Consider the following 19,265-nt stretch of genomic DNA (forward strand, 5'->3'; position numbering starts at 1 on the left):
AAGCTCTTAAATGCAAAACTCAGTATTTTGAGTTTTAGCTATGACTAAACAGCATTGAAATCAGTGGAAATTGTTTTTTGGATGAACACTAACATCTTGTATTTAATGGGATTTAGTGATACACACAGAGAGAAAGAGGAACAGAGAGAAAGTTGATAAGCCAAAAATGGCAATGAAATTAACTGAAGAAATATGTAAGTTGAAGAACAAAGAGAATTTTTATTTGTACCCCCAAACCGATAGGGGCAGCAGTGTTACATTTGTGTTAATATATCTTTTTTGAGCTCACAAAATATTAGATGAAAGCATTAAGAAGAGTTAAATCAGATTTTAATCAGAACTACACTCCATATTTTGATCTCCTTCCACACTTCTCTCCTGTGCAATTTCCCTCTCACTTGCATAGCTTGCTTTAATAATTTGCAGTTTCATGTTTGATTTGATTTGGTTAATGGTAAAAAAAAAACATTGTAAGGATTTTAAATAGTTTAAAATTTTGATTGCTAGCACAATTATGGTTATCATTCTGCATGGTTAGCAGCAGTCCAGATGGAACCCTATACCATAATGGGCCCATTCAGACAACATGCTAAGTCATGGTTAGTGAGAGTGTTTAAACCATGGTTATGTAGCCACCATGGTTAGGAATGGCTCACACAAAATGCTAAGTTATGGTTCACCCAACACGCTAAGCCATAATGTTTAGCTCAAAATGCTTAACCATCATGGATTAGCGTGTCATCTGAACAGGGTCAATGGCAGGAGAAGGAAATTTGCTGAAGGAGAAAGGAAGACGGATGAGTAAAAGCAAGGAGAAAGTATACATGGCCATAGTTCACTCCTAATCCCTAATCGTGGTTAGGAGATAAGGAATACTGTATCTTCACTAGGCTAGAAAAGGCAAAGAACGAAGTCAAAAGAGAGTGGAGGAGGAAGAGAAATGAAGACATACATACAGAAATGGGGAGAAAATAGAGAGAAGGAGCAAGACAGAGAATCCTATTTTGCTAAAGGAATCAGTATCTCTACCTGCTTAAGCCTTCTGATTATCTTTTTTTTTTTTTAAAAAAAAAAAAAAGCCCATGATCTTCATCTCCTTGCTATCTGTTAGTTATTTATTCTCAAGGAAGTCCTGAACCAAATTTGTCCTCCTCATTTTCAGGACACTCTCTCTGACAAAGGTTTGAAAATTCCAGATACTCTGACATATACATGTTAGCCAAATAAAAGTCTGAAAACAAGGTAGTAAACTGATCCTAATATTTTAACCTATTTCAAAATATTTTAAACTTAAAATGAAAATAAGCAAGCTTGGCTACACAGAAGAAAGAATGAAAACAACACAAATACAAATGTTACAGAACAACTGTCTAAAAAAAGGAGTTCATGATATGCTTTTTTGGGTAAAATATATGTAAATATATATACGGAGTAAATGCTGGTTTGTTGTGCCAAAAGGTTTATAGAATTCTAGCCAAGATTTTTTTCTGAAGCTCAAGAGCCTAATTTTAGGTTCCCGAAAGCATATTTAGTCACCTAAATAAGTGGTGTGATTTTTTTCTCTTGACAAAATCACCATTGACGTCAATGGGAACTATACAACACTTAGTTCTTTTGAAAACTAGGCCAATAACCAAAATGTCTAAATATGAACATTACAGTCTAAAATTCCACTTCGGGGAATATAAAAAAACTATTATCTTTTTTTCTGGGAAGGGACATCTTAATTTAAACAGACAAAAAATGTCAACTACAGCACTCTCAAGCAGGGGAATCTTTTGAGTCACCTGAGAGATCTCAAATCTAAGAAAGGCCGCTCAAAAGTGTGGTCAAAGTGCTGTGTATTCAGGTTTTCCAACATGGCCCAGAGCTACCATAATAAAAATAAATTATAATACCATCTAAAACATTGAAACTGCTTTTCATCTTCAAAGCTGTTTACAATCATTAACTAATTAATCCTAACACCACCCTTACAGCCCACTTGGATTGAGAGGGGGGAATTACGTGCTGGAGCTTGCAGCTTGTGTGGGCCACAGCTGTTCTTTAAATATGAGCAGTAGGAGCCATTATTTTATGGGCTTCTCAGATCTAGTCAATACAGCTGACTGTTGAGTAATGTCCAGGTGCTTTCCACTTTTATCTCCACGGAATGATTGAATTGTAGTAGAGATCCCTCCTTTTATGTCTTGGTATTTAGTCGACATGTTCCCAGGATGCCCAACATGACGTTCTTGTAACACAACTTCCTCAATGTCGTGGGAAACCAATCTACACCCCCATTTTTGAACTGGAAAGGCTCAGCGCTAGTTGACTTTGCCCTAAATTTTACATGCGAAATCGACTTAAGAAAGTATGAATTATTACAGTAATATGTGACAGCTTTGTGAGTCTTCCAAATGGTGTACCATTCTCAAAACCACTTTATTACATAAAGAAAGCCAACTTTTGATAACTCTACCCACATATTCAACCTCAAAAATGAATATGTACGGACCAAACTAAACATTCTGCTAATCATGCATAGCAGAACTATGTGTGAATGGCTTACTTCATGCAAATGTACATAGCCCCAATTTAGAAGGGAAAATTTAAGCTTCCTCCTCCCATTTTTGTCCTGAAATTCCACCCCACCACCAACAGGTTGTTCTTGTTTTTTTAAACATCTCCGCTAGAATCCATGGAGACGTGTTTCTTTTGTTGTTGTTGTTTTGTAACCAACCCCTTACACTTAAGTCAATAAGCCAATCACACAAAACATTGTTTTGCCCAAAGTCAACCTGAAGACTTTGAAACTCAAGAAAATAACTTTTCTTGAGTAGAAGGAGCCATGGAAGCAAAAATGGCTTATGAAGACAGGGGTTGTCTATTTTATCACTAGAATTGATAATCCGGGGTTACCTTCACCACCATGTGTTCTACTATATATATGAGTCCATGTTTGTTCAGTGGTTGTGCTAGTGGGGAGGAACAAAACAGGAGCTAATGGTCTGTGTGCTCCAGAATCCTGGCATTTATTTATTTACAATATTTATATACCACTCCCTATTCAAAATTTCAGAGTGGTGTACATGATAAAATAAAAAGAGAATAAAAACACATTAAAATATATATTTATTTATTTTTAAAGCCAAATGCAAAGTGTGAATGCAGTCATTATAATCAGCTCCATATACTCATTCTTGGAATATGAAAGTTTGGCTATTTCTTACCAGGGTCTAAAAAAACCAAAAAACCATTTGGTAACCATTACACACCAAAACAGTTAGTGCTTCTTTTCTTTTTAAAAGCACAACTGTGGGAAAGAAACTTCAACAACAGTGTACTGGCACATGTTTAATTCTCCCATTGAAACCAATGAGATTTTAGCACTTTTAACCTTGGATGGATTATGGCCAACCTTTTCATCCCCGTCATATTTCTGCAATTGGAAAATATGATGCCTCCAAGCAGCTGCACTGGATTTGTAGCCCATCTTCAAGAAGACAAACCCTTCCAACTTAATAAATCTACTATTGGACACAATGAATAACATTCTTTAAGGGAATATTTGGACCGAAGGGTAGAATTTAGATTTTCATTTAATAGTCACAGAAACAGAATGAACTTCTTCCTAGTATTTTTGAGGTATTTCTTATAAACTTTTGATGTCTTAAATAAAATGGCAGTGAATCCCTTGAAAATCATCTCTCTCCAATCTTTCTTTGTGCCCAGACTCAGACATTTGTATTGACCGAAGACTTTGTGGATAATGTAGAGCTAAGTTATCTAGGAGGAGGAAGCATACATAGACTTTATCCCGTTGTGTGAGTCAACCAGTTTCCCTATCAACAGAATGGGGAAGTTTCTAAGTCAGTTGATACATCACCTCGCCCATCACCTCTGCAAGGCGAAGAAGCCAGCACCTCCTCTAAAAGGTAGCCTACCATGCAAGGGCTTCATGTGTGGAGGCCCTTTGATTCTTCTCCCTCTAAAGTCGGGGGAGAGATCAAAGCAAATCTACATACATACGGCAATACAAATGAAGTCTTCGTGTCAGATGTTGTGGTGCTTGTGGTGGGGTATGAATGCTCACTCCTCTATCATACAATGGAATCAACTCATCTGAACTAGTCCTCTGTGCAGGCAAGATTCAGCATATGGACCTAGAGCTGCTTAATGTTAAACACACACACGCACACACACGCACACACACACACACACTTACCTGTAGTGTCGAGAAATCTCCTCTTCTACCTGAGTGACAAAGTCACATTTGGTACACGAGTGTTCTTTGCTTTCTTTGACAGTCAACGGTCCATCCACCCCTTGCAGGGCATTTGCTTCTTGCTTGACTTCGGACACCTGGGCTTCGTGTGTGGTTTCATAGTGAAGCAGGAGAACGTCTACATCAGGGGTGGAGAAAGAGCACTGGTGACACTGGTGCTTGACTCTGGAGCCTCCTGGCATCCCAGGGGACAAGTGCAAGAGCAAGAGAGCACAATGGGAACAATTACTTTTCCTGCAAGCAAAAGGATAAGTAATTTCTCCAAGGTGCTTTTCTGGACTACAGAGGCCTCGGGGACAAAACTGACAGTGCTTAATGGTACACTTGTGAATGTTGTGTAGCTGCTGATAATGACGAAGAAGAGGTCCCACCACTATTACGTCTGGGCCATGGCTCTTAGAGTACCTAAAATCACAAAACTGACAATTGTAGCTTGTCACCACGTTGTCCTCCACTCCTGAGCTTGAAAAGTCTTGCTTTTTGGCCATGCTAGAGCCCTTCTCAGTCTTTGCCGCTAACTCTCCATCTGCATTTTTGGCTAAGTCGTTATGATTAATGACCGACCCCCTTGAGAGCTTGTCATTCCGATCTGGGTGAAGGCCCCCCGCCTGGCTCCCCCCATGGTGCTTGCTGTAATGTTCTAACAGTTTGAGCGAGCTGGAGGATTCACAACTAAAGCTGCAGAATTTGCACCAGTAGTAACTGGAGGCATCCGTACCGTTTTGTCTTGAGGATTCAAGAGGCTTGATGGGCACCGAATAACCAACCGGAGTGTCATCTCCAGCTTTTATGGTGATTTTGTCTTGCCACTTTCCCAAATCTGCAGCCTCGCATGATCGAACAGTAGGACTGGACTTGCTCGAGTTCCTCTCTGAGGCTTTGCTGGATTCAGAGGCAGGAAGAGTGGATTTTATCTTGTTTGGGTGGGTCTGCAAGAAGTGTTGCTCCAGCTCCGTTGATGAATTGCCCATGTAGGTGAAATTGCAAAACTTGCAGCGGAAATACTTGGTGTTGCCCTGGCAATCTGGAGTTTTGCGTCCAATGCCAATAAAGGTCCCACCTAAAGTCACCTACAAGAGATGAAAGAAGGGATTTTTTATTTCCTTGAAAAAGTACAAAATAAGAATGCTTAGAGGATATTAACCTGGGCCCACTGTACAACAAATCACTCTGCAAAAGGAATACCATGTTATTTGTTCAGTTTAAAAATAAACCCTTACCACTTACTTGGCAAACCTATACAATGCCGAGGAGAGCACTTTATAGGGAATACCAGTTTTGCAAAAGTAGTCAATAGTAGGACATCCCATGAAATAGGCCTAGGGCATGAGCTCAAGCTAATAAGGAACAGCAGGAGGCAAAAGCACAGAGAAATAGGGATAGGGATATAAGAACTGGAGAATGACGGAACTGGAGCATGACACATAGACTAAAAGGTAATGAGAGGAGGAGCCAGCAAGACCATGCGCTTTAGGATCAGCTGCAGCAGAGGGAGAAAAATATTTCTTCAAAATACCAACCCTACACCTGGGAACCTCAAATAAGAATCGTGCACAAATATAAATGGTTTCAGCTTACAGAAAGAAATCTGGCTGATCTGTGAACACTAGAATGCACTTCGTTAACTGGATATAACCCTCTTGTTGGACAAGACTGTATAGAAAAGTAGACCTGAAAGGGTCGATTTCTCCAAGGCATTGTGAAAACACAGTGTTTTGTTCACGGGCTATTGAGTCAAGAAGTAATGTCTGCATTTACCCTTAGCTGCATCAAAGTCAATGAGTTGGGCTCAAACCAAATCACTAGGAAGAAAGAGGTTCCATCAGAAGCTAACGCCAGCCTACTGCAAGTGAAGGGTAACAAGTTAAAACTAATTTTAGCCCACAGAAAATGCCACACAATGTGTATTCAAGCACTCAATGTTTCTTAATGTAGATGTCCCTCAAGAAAGAGCCCTAATTTAGCAAAATATAGAAAAACCACAATAGCAAGGGGCGGCAAGTCTTTGCTATGTCCAGAAAACATTACATCACTAGGAATGTATTGCTTAAGTGTTCTCATGATGCAATGAACACTATTTCGTGGAAGGAAGGAAGGAAGGAAGCAGAGCTTCTTCAAGCTTACATTAATGAAAACTTATGCTTGCATAGGAAACGGTACGGCCCTTCCCACGAGTGTGCCACACCTGCCTTGGGACATTGGAACATTTGCTACCCCTGGCCATCTGGGCCGCAATCCTCCGGCATCTATTAAGAAGAAAATCCTACTCTCAGCAACAGGACAATACTCACTGCAGCATTATAGTCTGGCTTGTAAACTAAAACAGGGCCAAAGTATGAATGGAAAGTGAGAGGGGGAAACCGCCTTCACAACTACCATGTCATCAACTACTTTACTTCTTCTACTGAGGCTGTGAAAATGCGCACGGTCTCTATTTTCCAGAAATTAATCCTTCAGAAACATTCAATACACATTGGAATCCACCCACCAGCTTCTCCAGTTTTCTCCTTAATAAGCAGACTCATAACAGAAGGCTGGGACTCAACAATTTCACCTCTTTTTCATCCCATACTGAAAGCCTATAAATTTTCAACACACACTCTGTAATGGAAGAGCAGATTTTCAATCCCCCAACTGCAAAGTAAATCACTACTTTTCTGGGTGATTCTCTCATAATGCACTAGGCAAATAAAGTTATTCATCCTCCCCATCCTCCACCGTTTGGTTTGGCAGCTGTGCCATAAAAGAGCCATGTGATCACTGTTCATTTCGGAATTGCACCATACGGAAAGATTCAGATGCATAAAGAACACGGCATGTAAACATTTTGAAAATGCATGTAATATAAACGCCTTTTAGTCATTTAGCTTTAGAAAAGACGGCACTCTCACACATCTTATGCTGAACAGCTAAACAGAGCCCTCGTGGTGAGTCAATAAATTGCTAAATGGCATTCCAAAAAGAGTTGATTTTGGGCCCCATTTATTTAAGTAAACATGATTTCAAATAAACTGGTTAAAACTTTCTTTTCCATTGTGAAGTTAATAAAAGCATCCTAAATAATGGCCAAAAAACAATCATTGGGAATGGAATAAACCAGGTCTTGGGAGGTTTGGGCTCTTTAAAGCAGGAGGCTGGCGCCAGGGGATTTAAATAATTCCTGGTGCCTAAACGTTTCATAGCTGGCTCCTAAAAATTTAAATTATTTTTCCAGCCCTTATGCAACTGCTGTATCCAACATCAGGTGCCACAAGACTCAAACCAGGAGCCCTGGGGTCAGAATCCAGTACTTCCTGCATTAGCAGAGTCGTGGGTTAGGAGAGAGAAAGTTTGTGCTGAGACCTTGGCACCATAGCCTACAATCCTTCATCTCCTGGGAATCAAGTCATCTCCCAGAACAGGGATAGGGAACCAGTTGTTGGACTGCAATCCCCATCAAGCAGGACGTGAATGCCATAGCACCCTCCTGTTCATGTATCCTAGCAACTGATAGACAGGGCCATCATTGACCATGTACTCTGCATATACAGCATCACATTAAAGTGGCAAACCAGTCATGAGAATTAAAAGTGCTATGGCATGTTTTGTGGTAATGATGTCTTTGAGACTGCTACTCACATCACTTCTCACTACATGGGAAAGAAGACTTGTGTCAGGAATAGCAAAGGACAATATATTCCTCCCTCTGTTTGTGGACGGCTGGATACATTTCTACTCTGTCCAAATGGGCAATGTTGTTGTTGTTTACACTGTTTTATGGAAGTCAGACAAATGTCTCCGCCATCAAAGAAAAACACATTTGGTCAATCTCAAGTGACAAGAACCGCCATCTTCCCCCAACACTTGAGAAGCAACCATAATGTGTGTGAAAATCCAGCTAGTATTTGATGCCCAATTGTTTTCATCTATTATTTATTACCATAATAAATTGCTTTTTATACAGCCAGGAAGCTGAAAATGGCCACATTTTTAGAGCTGAGTGGAAATTGGCCACCTTTTCTTGTAAACATTTCCTCCTATTCTGACAATTCTTCAGCATTCTTTATAAGAATCTTTACTTATTGATTCACATTGCTCTCACTTTCAATTGCCCTCAGCTGCTCTCAGTGGCCTCATCACCTTGCCAAATGTTAGTAGCTATGTAGTGCTATGATATTATTCTGTTCACAGTGTGGTTCCCTTTTTGGTGAGATCAATCTGCGAAAGAGGAAACAACAGCAGCCTGGGAAAACAACAGTATTAAATGGAATTGGGGAAAAGTTCATATTGACACAAACCTAAATCATATTCAGGACAAATCTGCACCACGCCAAAACTCCTAGTTTCTACCAAAAATCTGAAATTGAATATCTGAAGCAGCTATTTGTATTTATATTTGTAATGTTGTGTAATCCTACCCAATGGTCAGTGCTGATAACTCATCAACCCAAAGTAATGTCCTCCTACATTATTATCAAGGTAAGAAATAATTATTTACAGTATGTCCCATTTTGTTACCTGGTACAACAAAATTAACATAAAAACCTAAATAAATTCTGGGATGTAATGCACTACCAGCTGCTGGACTTGCAGTTCGCTGAGTGTTTTATGACCATTTAAAAATGAATGTACCCATCTATGAAAGGTAATAGAGGGGTACATTAAAAGGTTTTTGGTTTGGTTTGTTAAAAAAGGAATTTTTCATACAGCACAAATTATAGTTAAAGGATCATCAGATGAAATAGAAAAAGAAAGAAAGACGCTTCTGTGCAAAATGATTCGCAGAAACACAGCATGAATGGAAGAGCCTGAAGTGCCCTTGACAATCAAATAGATATGCACATTTGCAAAATTAATTTTGATCTATACACCACAGATTGGGAAAACACAGGTATAAATAAAGCCTATAGAGAAACAACTATGAGTACATATATTATTCTAATCCCATTGGACCCAATGGGATTCTAATCCCATTGGACCCAGGGAGCGAGCGAACAGGGAGCGAGCTAACAGGAGTTTAACAGGGGGAGTGTAGGGGAAGAGGAGACCAAGGAAAGGGGAAGAAGAGAAGCCTCAAGGAAACCCAGGAGGCTGCCAATTCAAAGAGGCCGTGTGCTTGCCATGTGCTCCTGAGTGCTGAGTAAGAGGGTCGGTGTGGATAGTTGCTGCAGGAGCTGAAGGGGGAGTGGCCTGATTGTCAGTTGGACTCAGCAATCAGTGCCTAATTGCTGTTGATTGTTGTTGGCCTTTCAGTGACCTCATTCTGGTTCCTGACTTGGAGCTAAGCAGAAGCAGGGAAGAGCAGCTGGCCCAGCTCAAGTAGGAGCTATAAAAGTAAGCCAGATTCCCAGGGAGCGAGCGAACAGGAAGAGCAAACAGGAGTTGAACAGGGGGAGTTTGGCAGGGGAGGTCAAGGGGGAGGCCTCTAAATAAATAAATAAATAAATAAAATAAAAAAGAGGTGGGAAAACCAAAGAAAAACAAAGAGAAAAAACACCCACAAAACCACCACCAATAATAATAATAATAATAATAATAAGAAGAAGAAGAAGAAGAAGAAGAAGAAGAAGAAGAAGAAGAAGATCTTACTTTCCCTTAAGACATCCTCATATAGTTGTGTACCTTCAGAGAGGACACAACAAAGCAAAGGCAATTCCACTATAATCAAAAAGGAAAAAAAAAACCAAAGCAGAAATCGACAATATGGATGGAAAGGAGTCCCTAGAGGTGGTGACCTGCAAAGGGTGTGCAATGTTCGTGTTTCTGCCTGAGCTCAACATGGCGTATACCTGCGACAAGTGCAAGCTGGTGGCACTTTTGGAAGAAAAAGTGAGAGGACTTGAGCGGCGAGTGTCCACCCTCCAAGGAATAAGAGAAGTCGAGGAGTTCTTAGACCGAACGGTGGAACTGCAACAGCAACAAGAAGCACATGAGATTGAAGAACAACAGCCAGCTGAAGCAGAAGTGGAGTATGCTGAGGGGAGGAAAGCCAATGAAGAGGAAACTCTCTGGAAAAGAGTGACAGGAGCACAAGAACTAGAAGGCATTCTGCACCGGTGGAACCATTAGAGTTAAGCAACCGCTTTCAGCTTCTGGAGAATGAGACTGAAGGATAGTTTGCAGAGGAAGAAGTACAGGAGACACCATGCAACAGTGACCAAGAGGCAGAAGGTAAGTCAACCAAGAAGAAGAGAAGAGTAGTCGTTGTGGGAGACTCCCTGCTGCGTGGGATTGAAACCCAAGTATGTCGTGAAGACCCATGGACTCGCCAGGTGTGCTGCCTCCCTGGAGCACAGATTAGAGATGTGACTGAAGGGTTACCGAAGCTCATAAAGCCCACGGACACATACCCCTTTCTTCTCATCCATGTGGGAACAAATGATGTCGCCAAGCAGAGCTACGAAGAAATTATTTCAGACTTTGAAGCTCTGGGAAGGAAACTGAAGAACTTTGGGGCCCAGGTAGTTTTCTCATCCATCCTCCCGGTTCTTGGAAGAGGATTAGAAAGGGAAAGAAAAATACTCCGGATGAACGACTGGCTTCGAAGGTGGTGCCATTGTGAGCGTTTTGGATTCTGGGACCACGGGCTACGCTACTTGGAACATGGACTGCTGGCAAGGGATGGGTTGCACCTCACAAGGGCTGGAAAGAATGAGTTCGGCCACAGCATGAAGAACTTCATCAGGAGGGCTTTAAACTGAATCTTACGGGGGCGGGAGACGTAAATTTCGAGGCAACAATGGATGAAGGCCAATGCACCACAGTACAGAGAACAGCTCCAATAGTGTCCCAAAATAGTGTCCGCAACAAAGTAGGAACAAAGCCAGACTATAAAAAACATGGTCTTCGATGTCTATATACTAATGCTCAGAGCATGGGAAACAAACAGGATGAACTTGAACTCTTATTACATGAAGGCAAATACGACTTGATAGGTATAACTGAAACTTGGTGGGATGACTCCCATGACTGGAATATAGCAATTGAAGGATATAACTTGTTCAAAAAGAACAGAAGAAATAGAAAGGGACGTGGAGTTGCACTATATGTTAAAAATACTTATCCCTGCACAGAAATACAGGCGGATGAGACTGGGAGCCCCATCGAGAGCGTCTGGATTAAAATAAATGGGGCTAGGAATAAAAAGAATATGATAATCGGAGTCTACTACCGACCACCCAATCAAGGAGAAGACGAGGACGAAACTTTTGAGAAACAAATTGCCAGTGTTTCAAGGAAGTGTGATGTAGTAGTGATGGGGGACTTCAATTACCCTGATATCTGTTGGGAGACCATTACTGCCAAAAGCGGCCCTTCCAAGAAATTCCTGACATGTATGGGTGATAACTTTCTCCTACAGAAAGTGGAGGAAGGAACTAGAGGATCGGTAATCCTTGACTTGTTATTGACCAATAGGGATGACTTAGTGGATAAAGTGGCAGTTACGGGAACTCTGGGGGAAAGTGACCACGTCATACTTGAATTCTTGATTATGAAGGAGACAAAAGTCAAGCGTAGCCATACACGTACTCTGGATTTTAGGAAAGCTGATTTTAATAAACTCAGAACTATAATAAGTAAGGTTCCGTGGCAAGGGAGCCTAATGAGAAAAGGAGTGCAGGATGGGTGGGAGTATTTAAAAAATGAAATTTTAACAGCACAGTTACAAACAATTCCAACAAGGAGAAAAGATAGAAGACAACAGAGGAAACCAATGTGGCTCCACAAAAAGCTTAGAGATGACCTGAAAACAAAAAGGGATACAGATAGGAAGTGGAAGGAAGGCCAGGCTACAAAAGAAGAGTACAGACAAGTGGCGCAGAAGTGCCGAAATGGCGTCAGGAAGGCTAAAGCTGTGAATGAGCTGAGATTAGCGAAGGATGCTAAAAGCAATAAAAAGGCTTTCTTCAGATACGTGAATAGTAAAAGACAGAGGAAAGAAATGGTGGTTCAACTGCTTAATGAGGATGGCAAATTGATAACAGACGACAAAGAAAAGGCTGAAGTGCTCAATTCCTACTTTGCCTCGGTCTTCTCCCAAAAGCGGGTCTATGACCCCCCTGGAAAAAGTGAAGCAGAAGTTGAGGGGGCAGGATTGCAGTTTGAGATTGATAAACAAATGGTCAAAGAACACCTAATTTCCTTGAATGAGTTTAAATCTCCAGGGCCCGATGAACTGCATCCTAGAGTAATGAAGGAGCTAGCAGAAGAACTCTCAGAACATTTTTCTATTATCTTTGCAAAATCATGGAAGACGGGTGAGGTGCCGGACGACTGGAGGAGGGCTAACATTGTCCCTATCTTCAAAAAGGGCAAAAAGGAGGAACCTGGGAACTACAGACCAGTCAGTCTGACATCCATCCCTGGGAAAATTCTGGAGCAGATTATAAAGAAGTCAATCTGTAAACACCTTGAAATCAATGCAGTGATTACTAGAAGCCAACATGGATTTGTAAGGAACAAATCCTGTCAGACTAATTTGATCTCATTTTTTGATAGGATAACCTCCCTTGTGGACTGTGGGAATGCTGTGGACGTCATATATCTTGACTTCAGCAAAGCTTTTGACAAAGTACCACATGACATTCTGATTAACAAACTAGCTAAAAGTGGGCTAGATGGAACAACTATTAGGTGGATTCACAGTTGGCTACAGAATCGGACTCAAAGAGTACTTATCAATGGAACCTTCTCAAACTGGGGAGAGGCAACGAGTGGGGTGCCGCAGGGCTCAGTCCTGGGCCCAGTGCTCTTCAACATTTTTATTAATGATTTGGACGAGGAGGTGCAGGGAACGCTGATCAAATTTGCAGATGACACAAAATTGGGTGGGATAGCTAATACCCTGGAAGACAGAAACAAACTTTAAAGTGATCTTGATAGGCTGGAGTGCTGGGCTGAAAACAACAGAATGAAATTTAATAGGGATAAATGCCAAGTTCTACATTTAGGGAATAGAAACCAAATGCACAGTTACAAGATGGGGGACACTTGGCTCAGCAATACTACAAACGAGAAAGATCTTGGAATTGTTGTAGATCACAAGCTGAATATGAGCCAACAGTGCGATATGGCTGCAAGAAAGGCAAATGCTATTTTGGGCTGCATTAATAGAAGTATAGCTTCCAAATCACGTGAGGTACTGGTTCCTCTCTATTCGGCCCTGGTTAGGCCTCATCTAGAGTATTGTGTCCAGTTCTGGGCTCCACAATTCAAGAAGGATGCAGACAAGCTGGAGCGTGTTCAGAAGAGGGCAACCAGGATGATCAGGGGTCTAGAAACAAAGCCCTATGAAGAGAGACTGAAAGAACTGGGCATGTTTAGCCTGGAGAAGAGAAGATTGAGGGGAGACATGATAGCACTCTTCAAATACTTAAAAGGTTGTCACACAGAGGAGGGCCAGGATCTCTTCTCGATCCTCCCAGAGTGCAGGACACGGAATAACGGGCTCAAGTTAAAGGAAGCCAGATTCCGGCTGGACATCAGGAAAAACTTCCTGACTGTTAGAGCAGGGCGACGGTGGAATCAGTTACCTAGGGAGGTTGTGGGCTCTCCCACACTAGAGGCCTTCAAGAGGCAGCTGGACAACCATCTGTCAGGGATGCTTTAGGGTGGATTCCTGCATTGAGCAGGGGGTTGGACTCGATGGCCTTGTAGGCCCCTTCCAACTCTGCTATTCTATGATTCTATGATTCTAAGAACATATCACTCACCAGCTACCCTCAAACCAATTCACATAATCCTAATTCTCCTTTTACCACCTATATATTTTCGGAAAATACAGCCCTACTTCCCAATGCTATATGATGACTTGCCAACTCATTTCCTGCCTTATATTTCAAACTTCTCTCATGTCCCTAATTAAAGGCACAACTTTCCATATCACTAATTAAAGGCACAACTTCAGTTTATTAGACCACTCTGAGCTAGGAATGGACAAATCTGTCTGTTTCACTTCCTCCCACATTCGTGGGTTTTTTTGTTTTGTTTTTTTACATCTCATGTTCTTTCCATACCGAATGTTTGTGAATTTTGGCAAACCAAAATCCCCACCCATCTGCAGCAGTCAAATCCAATAGGCACAGCGATCCTCAGTATGGAAAGGATTATGTTTTACCCACCTGCCATGGAGCTGTTAAAGATGAGGACCCTCAACAACAACAATGGGGTAGCAAACCTCATTAAGCACTAACATGGCTGAATGGCTCAAACCCAGAATTAAGCACTCAAAGCCTTGGGCCTGGTTGGATGAATCTGTCAGCATTGGTTTCTCTCACATTCGTGCTGGGTTTTTTTTTAAAAAAAATAAAGTTCTTTCCATCCTGAATTTGAAGACATGTGAATTTTGGTAAATTCTTACCAAAAACAAACTGAAATGGAATTCTTACCCATCCCTACTTTGAAATGAGAGAAAAAGAAAACCTACACCATTCTACAAATGGACCAGGAAGCCGTAATTTGTGGCTCACCTGGGCAGGAGTAGACAGGCCCATATGTCTAGTTATAGCATAGAGGCAAGCCCTACACTCCTCCATGCTGTCCAACCATTATTGACCCATTAAGAGATCAGCAAGAGAATCAGTAACACTTCATACAATTTCTCTTTACAAACGCAGAGTAAAAAATGGAGGTACCATAAATTAAGAGACTTACTATAAATTAAGAGACTAACACCTCAGGAAAGGTTACATGCAGATAAGCCCACAAAGCGATTTGGTCTCAGCATGGCACTAGCATCATAAGGGCCCATTCAAACATGCATTACAGCTGTGGCAAGGAGAGCCACTGGAAACGCCAACACTTGATAGCAGTTCCACACATGTAACGTAGGCCTACGGCAATGAGACTCCAAAACAACATATGTGTAATCACAGAGATTCTCTTCATGATCTAGCAGACCACTAGCTTCCAGATGTTAAAAAGGCATCATGCAGGCACATTGGCAGCTGTTTCCATCTGAAAGCTGTAACTTTTGAATCATTCCAAAGGCTAGGAGGGAATATTAGGCTGGCTACTAGTTGTATCAAAATTGGCTTTCATACTTCAATTCCCGTAAAGGAGGGTTAGCATTTAAACATCATCCTTTTCTTTTCACTGGATGGCAGCGGACTGTGGTTTGACTTTTATAAGCAACGGACTTCCTCCATGGGAGACAGGTGGAGCTTGAGTAGTAAAGAGTAAGGACTTTCCTCCCACAGCTAAGCTGAGTTTCTCACTTGTGGGAAAGTATTTGTGAGTAGGAGTGCTGCCGGGCAAGTGAATGTTGCCAGGCATACACTCGGGTGTGCAAATACTACGGAATGTTTGGATGGCTTCCTAGGACTGTGTTGAGTGCTTGGCTTCCTGGAGGAAAACAGGTTATGAATCACTCTAAATTGGACAAACTGATGGAGATTTCCATTTTTAAAAAAATCTTTCCATCAGCTAAGAACTAATCCAACTAAATGAAGTTGCAAAATCAGATGGCAGCAAACCTTCCAATTACTTAGGTCACAATTTTCAACCTTTAATCAGAGAGTAAAAGGCTCACATCTCTTCCCAACCCCTGAGTCACCCATTCTCCCACTTGCCTATTACTTTTAATCTTCTAATCACACACACACACACACACACACACACACACACATCTATCTATCTATCTATCTATCTATCTATCTATCTATCTATTCTAATGCTCTTGTTTATCCACTCATTTTGTGCAATATAACATCCAGAAAGCATTATCTAACCCAGGATTAACAAAGTTCTCAGGGTTATACAGGTCAGAACAGATGCTAGGACTTGAGTAAAGTTACGGTAGCACCACCCTATACACCGCCTTCACCTCTGATTACACAGAGTACTTGTGCGTCATGGCCTGGATCCTAAATGTCCTTCCATGAATGGAACAGAGTTCATGTTCACAAAATAGGTCTTTCTCACTTCCCTGTGCTCCTGAGAGTTGGGGGACCTTTGAGAATAGTATGGTTACAGTGCAGGGGCTTGCAGATGGAGGAAATAGTAGGCAGAATTCTCCCACCTTCTGTTAGGATCCAAGTCATGGTCTACAGATACATCCTAACATGATGAAAGTCCCTGTGACATTTTACTAAGGGTATATGACCCTTTGGTCCCAATGGCTCCTTTTGGCACCCAGCAGATTTCCTTCGTTTCTCTATTTCTGTGCTCATCATTCCTGCAGTCCAAACACACCAAGCAATCCCCCACCTCTGTTAGTCCCCATCAATCCACAAGGTTGTTAGAGATCGGCACACCCAATTCATGGATGGATGATCTCATATGCTTCCTGTGATCCTTACTGTGATCTATAGCAGTAAGCCAAGAGCATGGGAAAGAGGTGCTTCCTGTCAAAGGCTGCAACCTGGGTTTGGAGGTGTGTAAACCAGTTCTGGATGGGGTTACCCTCCCCCTGAAAGACTGTGTTTGGAGCTTGGGAGTGCTTCTGGATCTGTCACTCCAAATGACAGCCCAGTTAGATGTGATGGCCAGGAGTGCCTACTATCAGCTTCGGCTGATACACCAGCTACACCCCTTCCTAGAGTCAGAAGACCTAAAGACGGTAGTGCACGCGCTGGCAACTTCGAGGCTCGACTTCCGCAATGCGCTCCACATAGGGCTACCTTTGTGTCTAGTCCGGAAACTTCAACTAGTTCAAAATATGGCAGCCAGGCTGGTCACCTAGGGGTGACCACATTACACCAGTTTTAAAATCTCTTCTCTGGCTGCTAATTAGTTTCCGGGCGAAGTATAAAGTGTTGGTTATCACCTTTAAAGCCCTACATGGTTTGGGTCCAGGCTACCTGTGGGATCACTTTTTCCCGTACAATCTGCCCCGCACACTCAGGTCCTCTGGGAAGAATTTCCTTCAGCCAGCCAAAACTAGGCTGACAGGTGTTACCCAGAGGACCTTCTCTTCTGCTGCTCCCAGACTGTAGAATGGCCTGCCAGAGGAGATTCTTAGCATTTAAGAAAGCTATAAAGACTGATCTCTTCCAGCAGGCCTATCCAGTGGAATTATAGGATGCTTTTAGGATGTTTTAACAATGTATACTATGTTTTTAATCAGTATTTACGTATTTTATACTTACTGCTTTTCCCCACCTTGATTAAAATGGAGAGGCGGGTAAGAAATACATTTTTTATGATGATGATGATGATGATGATGAATGTAAGCCTATGCGGCAGGGTCTTGCTATTTACTGTTTTACTCTGTACAGCACCATGTACATTGATGGTGCTATATAAATAATAATAATAATAATAATAATAATAATAATAATAATAATAATAATAATAATAATCTGAAAAAGTCTCTGAACTTATGAGTGGCCACATGAATTAGGGAATAGTCAGTACAAAACTGAGGTTTTATCATAAGACCATAAGAGTCCTGCTGAATCATATAATTGTGGAGTTGGAAGGGAGCACAAAGATCATCTAGTCCAATCCTCTGCAATGTGCAGGAAAACCAATTTAACCATCCATGAGAGATGGCTGCCCAGCTTCTTCTTATAAACCTCCAGAGATGGAGAGCCCACAACTTCCATAGGTAGACTGTTCCACTGTGGTACTGATCTTACCGTCAAGAAGCTTTCCTTTATATTTAATCGAAATCTAGGTAGCTGTAACTTGTACCCATTATTTCGGGTATAAGTTACAGATTATGCATTAGACCATTTCAGTAAAGCATTGTTTGTTACAGTGGCCAGACAGTTGCTTCTGGAGAACCTGCAAGCAGGAAATGAACCCTCCCCATCATATTCCTCTCACCCTAGAAACTGGTATTCAGTTGCACATTGTCTCTAAATTTCAAAATCCCATTTAGCTGTAATACCAAAAGGTCCATGGACCAGGACCCTGAACCCTTAATGGCAGAGGATGCTGTCCCCTTGTCAGGGCTGGCTAGCTCTTTGATAGAGAATGTTCTGGGCAAGGAGTACTTTTGGTCCCATCCCTTGTATTCAGTTTTGAAGGACTGTGAGGTTAATCTCAAACTGTCATGGGTGCTGGCATACTGTAAAACCCAAACAACCTGTAGAACCTTGGGGAGGGGGGAAAGGTTAGAGACACTTTCTTTTTGCCACCCTAACTCACTGCAGACAATACATGCCAAACACAGCCGCTGAGCTCAGCTTGGCACCTACTTCACCTCTGCTTGATGGCCTGGGCGACTGCCCAAGTCACCCACACTTAAGGGAAGCCGTGTGCTTGTCCCCAGTATAGGGGGCTCCTGACTTAACTGTTCAAGGAAAGGACTTGGTTACAGAAAAGCATCATGAGCCTTTTACCTCCCCCGGACCAGGAAGATCCAAGGGACCGGCCCTCCTTCATTCAGAGGAGGTTGCATTGCCATCCTCAGTCTCTGACAACTCCTGCACTCAAGACACCAGCTTGCCACAGCCACCCCTGTGTCATCACAGCCTGGGGCTACGAAAACAGAAGAGGCCCCTTTAAGAGAAAAGGCCTTTATCAGTAAACAGAATGGGCTAACCAATCTAAATGAAGCCAAATGCTTACTTAAGGCTTAGTCATGATCTGCTGCTTGCTGGAGCAACATTCAGACAAGCTTGCTTGGCTTCCAACTCTACGCAGAGTCCTCTGCGGTGCTGGCCTACTCCTGTACTGGCCTCCCTGGGAAATCTTACTTCCCCAAATCCTGGCAAAGACACAGTCCATAATTGAACCCTGTAACACAGGCCTCACCAGCACCCAACAATGCCCGATCCTCGCCATGACAGAACAGAATGACAACTGAAAGATTTACCCTTTTCCATTAATTTGTCTAATATCTTTTTAAAGCCATCTGCACTAGTGGCCATCACCACATCTTTTGGCAGTGAATTCCATGAATTAAATATTCATTGTGTGAAGAAGTACTTTCTTTTGTCTGTCCAGGAGAGGGAGAAAATCCTTTCTCTATCCATTTACTCCACACCAAGCATAATTTTGTAAACCTCTGTCACATTTTTCTCCAACTTGGTGCTGTTGAGATGCTTGAAACTACAATTTCTATCACCCC

General features: G+C 41.9%; 1 protein-coding gene across 9 annotated transcripts in view; it reads right to left on the reverse strand.

Moving 5' to 3' along the window:
- TRPS1 (transcriptional repressor GATA binding 1) overlaps positions 1-19,265 on the reverse strand; it is a 286,919-nt gene that overhangs the window by 180,195 nt on the left and 87,459 nt on the right. For 8 of the 9 annotated variants that reach the window (XM_063131073.1, XM_063131070.1, XM_063131072.1 and 5 more), the window contains one exon: positions 4,208-5,337. In XM_063131073.1, coding sequence (XP_062987143.1) covers positions 4,208-5,337 — 1,130 coding nt within the window. The remainder of the gene's footprint in view (positions 1-4,207; positions 5,338-19,265) is intronic. The other variant, XM_063131076.1, reaches the window with a different exon arrangement.

This window comes from Elgaria multicarinata, chromosome 7 (assembly GCF_023053635.1).
Source record: "Elgaria multicarinata webbii isolate HBS135686 ecotype San Diego chromosome 7, rElgMul1.1.pri, whole genome shotgun sequence".
NCBI classification, from domain to species: Eukaryota; Metazoa; Chordata; class Lepidosauria; order Squamata; family Anguidae; genus Elgaria; species Elgaria multicarinata.